Below are 14,132 nucleotides of genomic sequence, written 5' to 3'. Positions count from 1 at the left end.
GAACTAAAAGGAAATGTCCATATTTTAATCTCCAGAACCTTTGAAAGTTACCTTGTTGAAAAAGTGAGGTTTTGCAGATGTAATTAAAGATCTTGAAATGAGATCATGCTGGATTACCAGAACATTTACCTTAATTCAAAGAACAATGTTCTAAGAGTGAGGCAAAAATTGAAGAGACAAGAAGGAGGTAATGTGATCAAAGAGACTGAATTGGGAAAAAAGAACCCAATACATATATGGTCAATAGATATTCTGAGAAATGTACACATGAAATTCAATGGAGAAAGAATAGTCTTTTTAAATAAATGCTTCTGGAACCCAGGCAATCTATATGCAAAACAAAAAACAAAAAACAGAAAAATAGTACTTTGATCCATACTTTATTCTGTATACAAAAATTAACTTAAATGGATCAACAAACTGTACAGCAAACTAAAATGACACAACTTTAATAGAGAAATAGAAAATATTTATAGTCTTTAGTTCTCACCTAAATACTTCTTGGGCAACTACTAGTTTATACTCATGTTTGAATTATACTTTTACTTTCAGTTATACTTTGAGATTATACTTTTATAGTGGTCAGTTAAATCCTTTGAATTCATTAAAGTAAACAGATGCTTATTTATACTAAAATTCCACTGACTAAAGACTAAGAAGCAATGAGTCAACAACAACAACAACAACAAAAATAGTGTTTGGAAAACAGCAGTACTAAGAACTCTTAAAAAAAAAAATCTCCAGACGCTTTCTATATACTCTTTAACATTAAACAATGAAGAATTTAATATACAGTTTAGTTATGGTATGTATATTTCTATTTTTAATACAAAGCCAAACTTCAAAAGCCATACACAGAAAGCAACATATTCATGATTAGCTTTAGGGTTCCTTCATACTAATACATGTACTAATAGGGAATGCCAACTGTATCCATCAGCATTTGAATAGCTTGCAGGGGATTGATGATTTCTCCTATAGTATCTCTTCTCAAAACCCAGTCTGGTTTAAGTCTGTTAAAAAACAAACAAACAAAATAATTGGCATTATTGAAACTCTTTCCTTAGAAGGGAACTCAATGTTCCAAAAACAATGTGGCTACTCTTGAACACACTTCCCTTACAAACCTCTCAGAGGTGGGAAACTTCCTATTAGTACCTACTTGAAGTTGCATAACCATGCAACTTCTTTAAGCTTCTTTAAGCTGATGCTACCTACTTCTAGCACCACCTTTTTGGTCACTGATGAAACTCTCGAAGTCTTACTCTGTGAAATTGGCTCTTGGTCCTCTCTCAACTCTTGTCATCATTTTTGGTAACCTTAAAAAGCCAAAAGCCTGGTCATTTTTGCCATGTTCATATGTTCTTCCGCAACCTATCCTTTCTCACATGGTTGTATACTAGACTTTGTCCTCTTCAGAAAGTGTATCACCACTTAAGTCTCAACTAACACTTCCATCTTCCAACCGCCAATTCTGATTCATCTGTGTCATCTGCTTTGATACAGTCACTAACCAAACTCCTCCAGCCCACTCAGATCCCTAATTTATTTGACTTCAACACATATCCATCATTCATCACAGTGTTGTTCTCATTTCTCCCCCTAAATGGCTTAGGTCAGGCAGTATATTTCATTTGCAAATGCCATCAACTGTTTCTCTCTCTTATTTAACTCATCTGGAAAATTATACTTGGGCTGTAAAATTAATAAAAATAGCTATTTTCTTCATTAATGTACAGATAAATAATTTTAAAGAAATTACAGACCTAAAAATTGACATCTGAAACTGCCTGGTATACTCCATGCCTCTGCAAGATGACTATTGTAATCTTTTCCTTTTTAAACACCTCTCTCTTACCTTCTAAGTTGCATCTCTGCTGAGTTTATAGTTCATTTGTATTTTCCTTGAATTTATGACACAGATTTCTCATGTTTGTGCAAGATGAAACTTACAATTCACGTAAGACACAATGAAGCTGGAGGAGCCAGGAATTATTGTACTGGAGAAGATCCAGAGGCAGTATGGCCCTGTTAATTATAGTACTTTGATTTTGAACTTCTGGTCTCCACAACTAAGACAGTAACTTTCTGTTATTTAAAGTTACCAAGTCTGGTGGAAATATGTCATCACAGTTCACATCAATTAATATAAAAAACTACAATCATTATGGGAGGCCTAGAGGTTATTTTGGCCAAAACAGGCTCTTAACACCTAAACGTCTAGTTTGTTCTTAGTGAGGAAAAAACAAATACTACAACAAAATTATAACAAGCATTTGTTCTTAACTGTTTAATGCAAGAAATCTGTTGAATAATTAAAATACCCAAAAACACTAATTAAAATACTAAATAACCAAAGCAACAATAGTATTATTTTCTGAGGTTGCTTCCTTTAGATTTTACTTAATAGTCTTTAAGATGTTGTTTCTCCATTGTCAAAAACAGTATCTTATGGTTAGTACTTATTAAATGAATCAACGGTGACACAAAATTATAGAGTGCATTTAATTGCTTACCTTGAAACCATTCTGGTCCTTACAGGTGTTTCTGCAACACAGGGAATGCCTGTAAAAGGGTTCTTCTTTCCTTTACAGAATATTCTCTCAGTATTGACTTTATGTTTACGTGCTGTAAGTTTATATAGACTATCAATGCGGTCAACAACTTTGGACTTACTTCGTACATCCTAAAAACAAAACAAATATTTAATAAGAAATAGTAAGAATTAAATTTCTGTCTTTCTTCAAGTAGCAAAATCAATCACTTTAAACTTCCTTCACAGTAAGTTTTTGAGTTTTTAACGATTACTACACAGTAAGTTTTTGAGTTTTTACCAATGCAGAGGAATTTAATGGGTAGATTCGTCTAAATTATGAACTAATTTGCAAGGCAATTACAAAGACAAGTATTCAAAAGTGGTGCACAACTCCATAATGAATACAGAAATGAAATATTATATACTCAAGTATACCTATCTAGTACCCAGAGTCTAAGTCTTACGAATTTTACCTCTTCAAAATTTCCAAAGTTACCCACTTACCTCTCATTGACATCACTTTAACAAAACAGAATCTCTTGCCTGGTCCACTACATATCTCGCTTGCTTGCTTCTTAATAGTTTCCCTATATCCAAACGTGCTCTCCCAAATTCATTCTCCAATCCACGGCCAGAAAAATGTTAAAACTTAAATTGGAAAATATCATTCTCTTCCTCAAAATTCTTTACAGGTTTCCCACTGTTACCAAATATGGTTGACTGTGACATCTAGAGAAAATAACTGAGCAATCTTGCCACATGCCAGAGAACCACACAGCTAGTTTCTTACTTTATTAGGATAATTTGTTATTCTCTCTAGAAATGGGAAATGGTTACTGTAAATAAATGGCTATAAATAAATTCAGTTTTGAGAATTCAGTTTCTTTAGTGTCAGAAAGAAACAAATGTACACACATTTTACATATATATGCCTGTGTATACATCGTATATACATGTTTAATTGATTTTATCAACACTAGGAGGAGATTTAAATACAAACAAAATCTTATTTTAGTGTGATAATTAATGCAAAAGTCATAGAACTACAAACCTCAAGCAAAGGAAACCAATAAATACTCACAGAGGCTCGATTTGTTGTCTTCAACAAAACAGCCAACAAACAGCAAGTCTTTGTGAAAATGCTGCCCCCCTTGCCTGTAACTCTGTCCCCAGGCTTTTCTCTGTACATCTGTAACAGCTCCAGCAGCGCGTCTACACAGTTGTCTACTTCATAAATCGCAGAAGTAGTTTTCTCGTACTTGAAAAGAACAGAACAAAATTAAGTTAAAATAAACACATCCATTTAGAAACAACCCAACCAGGAATAAAGTTTATAGCCAAATGTTTGGAGCACTTGCAACAAGTACAAAGGCTTCGGGAAATTCCTCTCATTTCTGAATCTATTTTAGATGCATATTCACATCATAATCGTTTACATTCCTACCTGCCTCTAACATTCCACATAAAAGGAATTAAATCTAAAATCTCCACAAAAGAACATCTTGAAGTAAATAAAAGCAAACTTTTAGAGATCATTTTAATAAAAATCTTTCAGGAAAAAACTACAATAGATAACCATAGGGTATGATAATGATCTAATTAGTTATCCTATAATTCTTGAGAATAAGATGAACTTGCTTTAAAATAAAACATTTGATATAAATATATATTTTTTTGGGGGGGGTCTTTTTCCTTTTTATTGGTACTGGGGATTGAACTCACGACTGCCCACTTGCAAGGCAGGCACTTATGCTGTTGAGCTAAATCCCCAGCCTGGGATATATTTTTAACACCTCATTCATCTAACTATACCATTAGATTATATAGAATCATATCACATGGTAACAAATACTTAAATAGTTAAAAATAATAGAATACCTATCATTTTTATCGTATGTCTTTGCAGCAAGCATTTTTCGTATATTAAGTAAGTCATTTTCGCAAAAACATTTTGAGATGGGACTGTAAATTTACTAATTTTCTAGCTTATGAAAGTAACCTGTAACAATCTGCAGAGCTGGAATTGAAATCCAGCTAGTTTGGCATCAGACTTTGTTCTTAACCACTATCCCATACAAAAATATTAGATAAAATATCAAAGTTGTGCCAGGGGTTTAGCTCAGTGGCATAAGCGCCAACCTGGCAAGCGTGAGGTTCTGAGTTCAATCCCAGGTACCAAAAAAAAAAAAAAAAAAAAAAAAAAATCAAAGTTGTGGTTTAGGAGGTGAATAAGGAAGAAAAATCCTTCATCTTAATACTTTTGATTGCATGCAACTTCTATAATTAATATTATTCCTTCTATAATAGAGGAGTAATACAAACTACTTTAGATGATTATTAGGATTAAATAATGCATAAAAAACACTGTATATAGTAAGCACTTATTAAATGGCAGTTATTGCTAAAACATAAATGCGGAAGAAATAAAACCTTACACAAATTAGCACTACAACATTAAAATATTTCAAAAGTATAAATAAAAAATTACCTTAGCTACATTAAGCAAGACTTGTACAGCATATCTGATGACTTCCATACAAGGAACACTACGATTACAACTCCGGATCAAAACAAATATTTTAGAAATTGCTCCACTCTCTGCCATATTCTCACAGCAAAGTGGAGACAATCGAGTGACTACCTCTGAAGGAGAAAAAAAATAGTAATTAAATTCACAGCAACTGAGTGAAGCTTTAGCTCATACTGTATTATTGCAATATTCTTTAAATATTCAAGGCTAAATGCATTCCCAGTCTTAAACAAATACTATAGGAACAAACTAACCCAAGTGCTTTAAGGCCTCCAGAATGGCAGAAAGGTGCTTATATGTCAAAAGATCGTGAAGTGCAAGTGCAGTTCTTTTGTACAGCTTGTTTTCTTCTTGAATCTCCTTATTAACAAGCTGAAGACTTAGTCGGATAGCTTTAATTTTCGTACAATCATTTTTCTTTCTCCAAAAGTAACCTCTCCATAATGCCTTAATAAATAAACAGAGAAATTTAAGATTATATCCACTAATATTCTGAACTTACATTTAAATCTCTACCATATAAATATTTTTAGTATGATATGATCAGATGTTTCAAGTAATGCTTTAAGTTTCAATCTTAAACTAAAATCGCAGAATTTTCACCTACCTGAATTTTAGTGATTCTGTTATTAAATTTTTCTTGTCTTTTGTGAAGAAGAAAACGGCGCACTGCTTTCTGTATTACTGAAGCAGCCCTATTTTGCTGGTTCAGACGTTCTTGCATTTCATGCTTAGTTTTTACAATGTTACGACATTTCTCAATGAACTTCTTTTGTTGTAATTTTGCTCGAAACCACCTCTGTTTAAAATAGGATTTAGTTTTCATTTTTACTTCAGATTTTGTAAAAAAAAAAAAAATACATTTACATATAAAAATGAAAGAAATAAAATAGGACATCAAAATATTTTTTAACCCTCCCCAGTGGTGGTACCTGTTTCCTGCTTCATTTATTTCTTGCTCTTGGAAGGTATAAATCCTTCAGTCCATATAGGATGTGCGCATGTGTGATGTGTGCTTAAATTCTATATACCATGCCCTTTATTTTCTAATTTATATACATTCTGTTAAATTGTGTATCACTGTGGAGTTTGTTTTTTTCCTTCAATAGTTTTGATTTTTTAATATTTTATATTAATGTATATAAATAAGATTCTTCTCTAGAATAAAACTCCTATAAATCATCACATACTTTGCTCAGAAGAAACTAGGAAAAATATATTAAAAACACTTTAAAAACATAAAATATACAGATAGTCTGAATAACTAGTATGAAAAAAATTTAGAATTGCTAGCAATCAAATAAATAAAATAAAAATGGGATCTCATTTCTCATTTTGCAGTATGCCAAAAATCAGAATCCTTTATGATGAGAAACAGGTACCTTCAGACTTAACAGGAGTTTCAATGAGTACAATTACATCAGAGAATAATCACACATTTATTTGTGTGACTTAAGTATCAACCTATTTCTGACCCTCAAATCACCCGAGTAGCTTTGAAAGTCTAAATATATGACCTTAATAAAGTATCCAGAAAGTGTTTACTGTATGCCAAAAGAATTTTAGCAGGAAATTTATATCTTAATGTTTACTGCAGAGAAACTAACCTGAATACAGATGACCGAATTAATCTGCTTCTTAGCATTCTTCATAGCCACGTAAAGTTTATACGTTCTTTGAATTCTAAGAGCAGACAGGTGGTAATAGGCTGCTGCAGTAAAGTGAACAATTCGAATTTTGGCTCTCTTTTCTAAAATCTAAAGGAGAAAAAATACAATATTATTAATACAATATTAATCATCAAGTATCTGATTCTTAAGACAATCAATATTTATTTTTATATAACTCCAATATCAAGTTCTATAAACTAATAAAAAACTTAATTATTGCCATTTTAATTCAATGTGATCATAATCTTGTATTATACAATATTTCTAATAGCACAAACTATAGTTTAGGATAGAAGCAAAATTATATTTTGGGCACAATACTAAAATACAGCATTTAATGTAACTAGACTACTCAATACCTGCTAGTTAAATCTTTGTAATGCACATATAATAAGAGAAAAATATTAACATTAAACTCAAAAAAGTTACAGTTTTCCAAGCTGAATTGTTAATGATGATAACATTACTTCAGACAAAATTGTATGAATTAATTTCTTCAGTATTTGATAGTGAAACACAACTCCAGTATAAAACTGTTCTAGATACACATTAGAAAGTGACCTCCTTTCTTTCGCCTCCTAATTTATATAGAACATTACTCTTCTTTCCTTTCAAATTTATATTAACTTGTCTATTCCAGTATTTGGCATATTGGAACCCCAAATGTGATGAGTTTCCCAAACAAAATTCTGAGAAGCTAAAGATGTGGAAGTATCACAAGAAAGCAATTACAACACCACAAAAATGTTGGTTGAAGGAAACAAAAGGCTACATGAATGAAAACGAACCTCCTCCACATCCAGAGTCTGCACCATATTCCTTTCACTCTTTCGATAAGAATTACTACACAGGGAAGTTTATTTTATATCCTAGGCAGTGACCACTTGTAGAAAATAGTGTAGGGTCACATACCAAAAACCTGTGTCGACCAGTGTTCTCCTTAAATAGCTCTGCAGCTGCTGAATGAATTAAAATTAATGATTGTATTTGATCTGAAATTATTCTCCAAAATCCAAAATTTCTTAACATTATTTAATATCAAAACACTTTCATTTCATAGGACTGAGATATTCTATTTAAAAATATATACTATTTTTTTCTTAATAGCCAGCCACATACCAGTATTTGTTCAGTAACTGCAGACTTTTAAAATTTAAAATACTTTATCCATTTCCTACTCACCCTGGATTTTGCATGTCTCTCTGTGATTAAAAAAATATTATCTCTGCCAAAGAGACACCTGAGCCCCTAAAACATTCCTAGATCAAACACACAGCTTGATGTTTCTAAAAGAAAAATTTTGTAAGAAACATTAATAGACATGAATATTATTTTCAACCTGTTACAGCAACATTAGGGAACCTATGGCATGTATGCTGCAGCCAGGTGTTATCACTGAAAGCTCTAAATGGTTAGCTGTCACTATATTAGTGCTTCTTGAATTTCTCAATGTAAAATGAAATAGTATAACTACAATGCGCAGGTTGACAATGTAATTAGGCTAAGGATCACAAGTTTGAGCCTACTCTGGGAAATGTAATGACTTAGTAAGATCCTGTCTCAAAATATAAACAAACAAACAAATAAATATTTTAAAGAAGGGCAGAAGGTTTAGCTCAGTGTGAAGGTCATATGTTTAATACCCACTACTGCAACAAAAGAATAAAAGGGACATAGGTCTGTCTCTCCCCGCCCCCAATACAAGCCAGGTCAGTAAAGGCCTGGTGTTTCTGTCCCTCTTGACTTCTTGATGCTTTCTACTGTGAGAAGCAAAAAGACTTACACTGTTATACGTTGTTTAGGCTACATTTATTAATAAACCCCTACTGACTAGCAGAGTGATCTAAGGCAAATCACTTACTTCTTTAAACAATTTTCTCACTTTAAAAAATGAGTCTGAAAATAGTATCTACTCTATGAGGTTAACTAAATTAAATTAGTATGTATATAAGAGCTTATCTGATCCCTAGAACACATTGTATCACCAGCAAGAGTAGTAATAATTGTGATTATGCACCAGTACAGCCACAGTGAATATTATATGAACATTAGAATATTGTATATATTTTAATTTTGATTTATGTAATAAAATATCATTAGGCATTATGGCTATTCTAAAATTTGGATATTAAAATTTTAAATAGGTCATCAATTGTGGCTTCAAAGAGTATGTTATGAAGTATTTGACTTATACTGGATAAAATATGCTACTTTATAATTTTCTCCATATAGATTGCTAATTTTCACTGATGTCACTTCAAATTGGGGTTTAATATTTCATAAACACATAAAACTTCATAAATACACACAGATATAACACAAAAATCTTACCAAATAGTATTTTTATAGATAAATGCAGTTTTAATTCACTGTTATTCGTGTAACATAAATGTAACAATAAGTTTTAAAAACATTTCCTTTGTGTTCTACTTCTTAAAGTAGATCTATATAAGTGAACTGGTTTTTATTTAAACCTACTTTCATCATTAAAAAGTGCTCATGAGCTATTCTTGCTGAAAGTATAGCTCTCCATTTTCTCTGAATGAAAACTGCTGATGCTCTCATCTTCAAAAACCTAAAAAATAATATTGGGAAGCAAATTTAAATTACTTTAACCTATTCAATAAATTCTTATTCCCCCTCCCTTAAGTACTGAAGAGAATGTAAACATAGGGAAGCAATGACAGATTAAAATAAAGTGAAAAAAATGTAACATACTTAAATTCTAGCACATAGACACACACTGACACAAAGGGAAAAATTTTGCAATGGCAATATTTCATTAAGAATTTGGATCTTCTAAAATTCTAATATGATGAAGGGTAACCAGATCAAAACTGTGATTATTCAAAACTAGACAAAAACCTAAATGAATGAGATGGCAAAATTAACAGAAAAAAATAAAGTCTCAGTGAATCTCCACACAGAAGTGGTCGAGAAGGCTTGGGAGATCACAAGTAGCATTAAGGGAAAATGGTCAGCTATCTTTGATCTGTTCTTGAAATTCTTGAAAAAGAAAGATATTTGTTAGTCTTATTGCCACATTTCTCTGAAAACAAGGCTGAGTATCAATGAGAAAAATTCATCATTGTGCACAAGAAAATAAGACACTGGCTCTTAGCACTAATGTATCCATCGGTTAAACGCTGGTTCTTCCTATGGCCTTATCTAGGAGCTCTTTAACTGGTGAACTTTGTAACAATGACTTTAAAGCAATCATTGATGCAATAATTCATCAATTCTAGTCGTAACAAAAAATTCCTACAATGTGAAGTTTTGTTTTATTTTTTAAGTGTGGAAATAGCTTGTATAAATGTATATAAAAAAGATGAACAGGAACAGGAAAACATAATTTGAATAGGGAGGATGGTAATTTGGGTATTTATCATTAAAGAATATACAGAAAAATAAAAAATAAAAAACAAAGGAAGAAACAATTGCTAGCAGGTAAATTAACAAAGAAAATTGACCAGCAAACTAAGAAAACCAAGACTTTAACTGGATTATTTTATTCACTCTCCACCCAATGCCCTTAGTTTCATCATTATCAATCTGAATTAGTTACTGTTACTAAATTACATTATCAAGGATTTGCTCTATGTTTAAAAAAAAGCAAGATAGTCCAAGAGATGTAGTTTTTTTCATTATTTGAGAAAACATCAACAAAGTATATAAATCAAGCACAGCAAATAGTGAAAAATAAACAAGCTGGGTTTTTTATAAAAGGACCTGGCTACTATGCACGCATAAGCGCTTACGTTCTCACACTCTACCATACAGCCACATTACCGTGTTCTCTCCAGTTTGGTATAGAAGTAGCCTTGAATAATTTTAACAGCTTTTAATACAGCTAGATATTGTTTGCGTGCTCTCCAACATCTATACCAGGCTTGAATCTTGCAGGCAGCTTTCACTTTACATAAATATTTCTTAGCTTTGTATTTTCTCCACGCACCCTATTAAACACAATAATATACATATGATTGCCTATTCTTTGCAAATTTGAAATAATTAAAGATGGTTAACACGAGATTAAGGAAGACAAAAATCAATTGCAAAAATAAAATCGTGTCCTGAGTATCATACTCAGGCACATATCCCTCTGAGAACAGTGGTATTAGTACAATGAACTCCTATTAAGTGCTTCATTGCTTACACACACTGTGATTGGCAGCTAGGCCAGTGTACTGCAAGAATAACCAATATTTTCATGTTGTAAGGTATGTATAATATGTGAAAAACCAGACTTGCATTTACTGTTATCACCTTAATTCATTTGGAAGAACAGAAAGAAATGAATACATCTGTTTTCTTCACAAAAACCTTTCTATTTCTTGTATGATTTAGGTTTTGTGTCCAGCCTAGAGGAACAACTTGAGGACTGTCAAATTTTCTAATTTTGGCAAACCTGGATCTGAATAAAAGTTTAGGTGACAGCTGCAAATTATTAAACTAAGCAATGAAAGCTACTAACTTTACAATAACCTAAGTAAACCCCAGAGAAATTAAGTGACTTGGTATCATACAAGTAACTGAAAGAGCTAATTTATTTAATATTTATAAATATCTTGTGATTATCAAGATCTCTAGTGTTATTCCAAATTACTTTGGGATGAAAAGTTGTTTTCCTGTAAGTAAACCTGAATACCAGTCCATATATAAATGTATTCAGTCATGTACAGTATATTTTAAAAATTCTCTAACTTTATTGCATATAATCACCTAGGGACCATTCAAAAATTCTACTGTCTGAATTATCTCCATACCAGTTAAATCCGAATGTCTACAAGCAGCAGCTGATTATTTCTAAGCTTAACGGCAACCAAGCAAAATACCAACATATCACACCCTACAGTCAAAGTGCAGATTACTATAGGCAGAACTTAATGGCTAATTTTAAAGATTCCAGGTGATTATTATGTGACCTAAAATTACTAATATAGACTAAAAACTACATGCATAGAATGTAAGTTAATAATTCAATTCCAAAAGAGAGAAAACAATACTTTTGATAAATTATTATTTTGGCTTTTCTGACATTTCTATTGAATATAATCCTAATACATTTAATTAACACCTTTTAATTATGAATTTTCTTGGTAATATTTAAAACTTGAGCATTCCTTTCTTGCTCAATCCTTGATTTCTTGACACCATAATCTAGTTTTCCTCTTTCCTTGTTAAGCCCATGTGTTAGCATCTCCTTTCAATGTCTTTGAATGTACATTCTCCAACTCAAACCCCAGGCCCTGCCTTTTCTCATCCCATACATTTTCCTGAGATGGTCCCTTTACAGTGATGCCTAGGCTGCTGAACACTTGCAAGCTCAAACTTTCCACTACTCAGATAGCAATCTTTGAGAAAATCTGCTCAGGGAGAAAGTTAAACCAAAAATTCGACTTGAAAAAACCTACATGGGTCAGGAATGTGTCATGCACACCTAACCTTGGACAAAAATGGATGAAGTTTTAGTCTAACCACTGCTCAAACAGTATACTGTGCTTGTGTTAGTGCTAAAACATTTACGGTCATGTGCTTCTTTTGTGCTTTATTACCATAAAACATTACAATGATAACTCCAAAGAAAATTAGTGATACCAGCAATAAAACTAAAAGGAAAACTGGGAAGTATGATAGATTTAAAGAAAAAAAATCATTGCAAAATTAAATTCCTATAAAAAATGAATTTATAAATGTATTTTTTTCTTCTAAAAACCAATTATTTGGCTTTCCATTATTTTTATGGGAAAAACGTTCACTTGTCAAACTTTTCAGTGTTCAAACAAATTTGGAACAGAATTCACCAACAAATATGTCGCTGCAGTTCAACAATGTAAGTGATCAGTGTATCCCAATAATGTACAAATCAAATTCTACAAACTACTATTCTTTTGAACTCTAGATAAACCCAGTTGACTGCCTTAGTAGACATCTCACCTAGGTATTTGCAAGGCACTGCAGACTTCATGTACTCCAAACTGAACTCATCAAGAATTTCAAAACCTGGTCTTGCCTTTGTGCCCTATGTCAGTGAATTCACCATCTGCTTGCTTCTTGTTCATGCCCTGCATGATGTTCATTCTATTGTAATCAAACTAATAATTACAGGGCTGAGGCTATAGCTCAGTGGCACAGCGCCTGCCTGGCAAGCACAAGATCTCCAGCTCAATTCCCCGTACCCAACAAACAAACAAAAACTAGCAATTAGAGACCTCATTTTACTAACCTATACTGAACACTTTCACCCCACCTTCTGCCCATCACCTCCCAATGAGTTTCCACGCTTCTACTCTTGCTCCCTCCCTTTCCAGTCCGTCTTTCACATTTCATTCAGAACGAAAATGTGACTCTGATGTGACTGACCATCTCCTGATTAAGCTTCTCTTTAATTTTTTTTGTCTTTTTTTTTTTCATTTTTATCGGTACCGGGGATACCGATAACCGCCTGCTTGCAAGGCAGGTGCTTATGCCGCTGAGCTAAATCCCCAGCCCCCTCTCTTTAATTTCTTAGTCTAAAAGAGAAACATTAAACTTTTACATTTTACAAACTAGTTACAATCTTACTCTAATGATCAATAATCTTAAATCACTTGTTACTATTCTCTAGTTTATTTTTCCTACTTTATAGATTTAAATTAAATTTATAAATACCTGAATTTTTATGGTGCTACTTTTAACTTTTTGAAACTTCCGTTTCTGTATAAACCCTTTCATTACAGCTTGAATAATAATAGCACTACTTTTGATTTGTAAATAAAGTTGTCTTTGATGTTTTGCAGACAGTAAAGCTCGGTAGTGATTTTGTAAAACCACTGCTGCCTTCCTGTATTGTAAAAACCGTTTTCTGGTTTGCCATGTCCTGAAGAAATGCTGTAAAGTGACAGCAGCTCTTCTCTGCCGAATAAATCTTCTTCGAAACACAGCCATCTGAAGGAAAGACTGAATTTGCAGGGCAGCACATTTCTGTGTGTTCAGTTTTCTCATGGTCATCTTATGAAAAGCTTTCTGACCTATCAGTGCAGCCTGACTCTCAGAACAGAACTCTCCGTCCTGTGAACAAGCAAACAGAGAAGTGTCACACCGCTGTTGACTCATAATATGCCCATAATGAACAACTTCATTCTGAGTTTAGTTTTGTAACGAGCAAATCAGATTAACAATGGTTGCCAACTTTACCTCAGCTATGTTTTGAATTTTGTTTAGAAACTAACTTTCATGCCTAAAGACAATTTAAATAGTTCAAATAAATTTCTGAGCTGAAAACATTTTTTAACTCTGACATTTGATGAATAATAATTTTGTAAAATAAGTAAGCTTTCTTTGCTTGATAAACAATTTGCCTTCTTGCATTTGACAAAATGACTGAACTAGTGTGGTATCCACATGCATCTATTGG

The 14,132-nt window shown here is 32.5% G+C and overlaps 1 protein-coding gene across 1 annotated transcript in view; it reads right to left on the bottom strand.

Annotated features, from left to right (window-relative positions):
* Nucleotides 1-364: 364 nt before the first annotated feature.
* Aspm (assembly factor for spindle microtubules) overlaps nucleotides 365-14,132 on the bottom strand; it is a 55,187-nt gene continuing 41,419 nt past the window's right edge. Inside the window, exons 19-28 of the mRNA XM_013158077.3 lie at nucleotides 13,388-13,786; nucleotides 10,526-10,692; nucleotides 9,215-9,311; nucleotides 6,674-6,823; nucleotides 5,674-5,865; nucleotides 5,321-5,513; nucleotides 5,025-5,179; nucleotides 3,618-3,794; nucleotides 2,517-2,686; nucleotides 365-1,013 (exon numbers count right to left, since the gene is read on the bottom strand). Of these exons, the coding sequence (XP_013013531.1) occupies nucleotides 911-1,013; nucleotides 2,517-2,686; nucleotides 3,618-3,794; nucleotides 5,025-5,179; nucleotides 5,321-5,513; nucleotides 5,674-5,865; nucleotides 6,674-6,823; nucleotides 9,215-9,311; nucleotides 10,526-10,692; nucleotides 13,388-13,786 (1,803 nt within the window). The 3' untranslated portion in view covers nucleotides 365-910. The remainder of the gene's footprint in view (nucleotides 1,014-2,516; nucleotides 2,687-3,617; nucleotides 3,795-5,024; nucleotides 5,180-5,320; nucleotides 5,514-5,673; nucleotides 5,866-6,673; nucleotides 6,824-9,214; nucleotides 9,312-10,525; nucleotides 10,693-13,387; nucleotides 13,787-14,132) is intronic.

Source organism: Cavia porcellus, unplaced genomic scaffold (assembly GCF_034190915.1).
Source record: "Cavia porcellus strain 051 isolate PalLab524CR breed Dunkin Hartley unplaced genomic scaffold, mCavPor4.1 scaffold_29, whole genome shotgun sequence".
Taxonomy (NCBI): domain Eukaryota; kingdom Metazoa; phylum Chordata; class Mammalia; order Rodentia; family Caviidae; genus Cavia; species Cavia porcellus.
The sequence above is the reverse complement of the archived record's forward strand: the minus strand, read 5'-3'. Positions and strand labels throughout refer to the sequence as shown.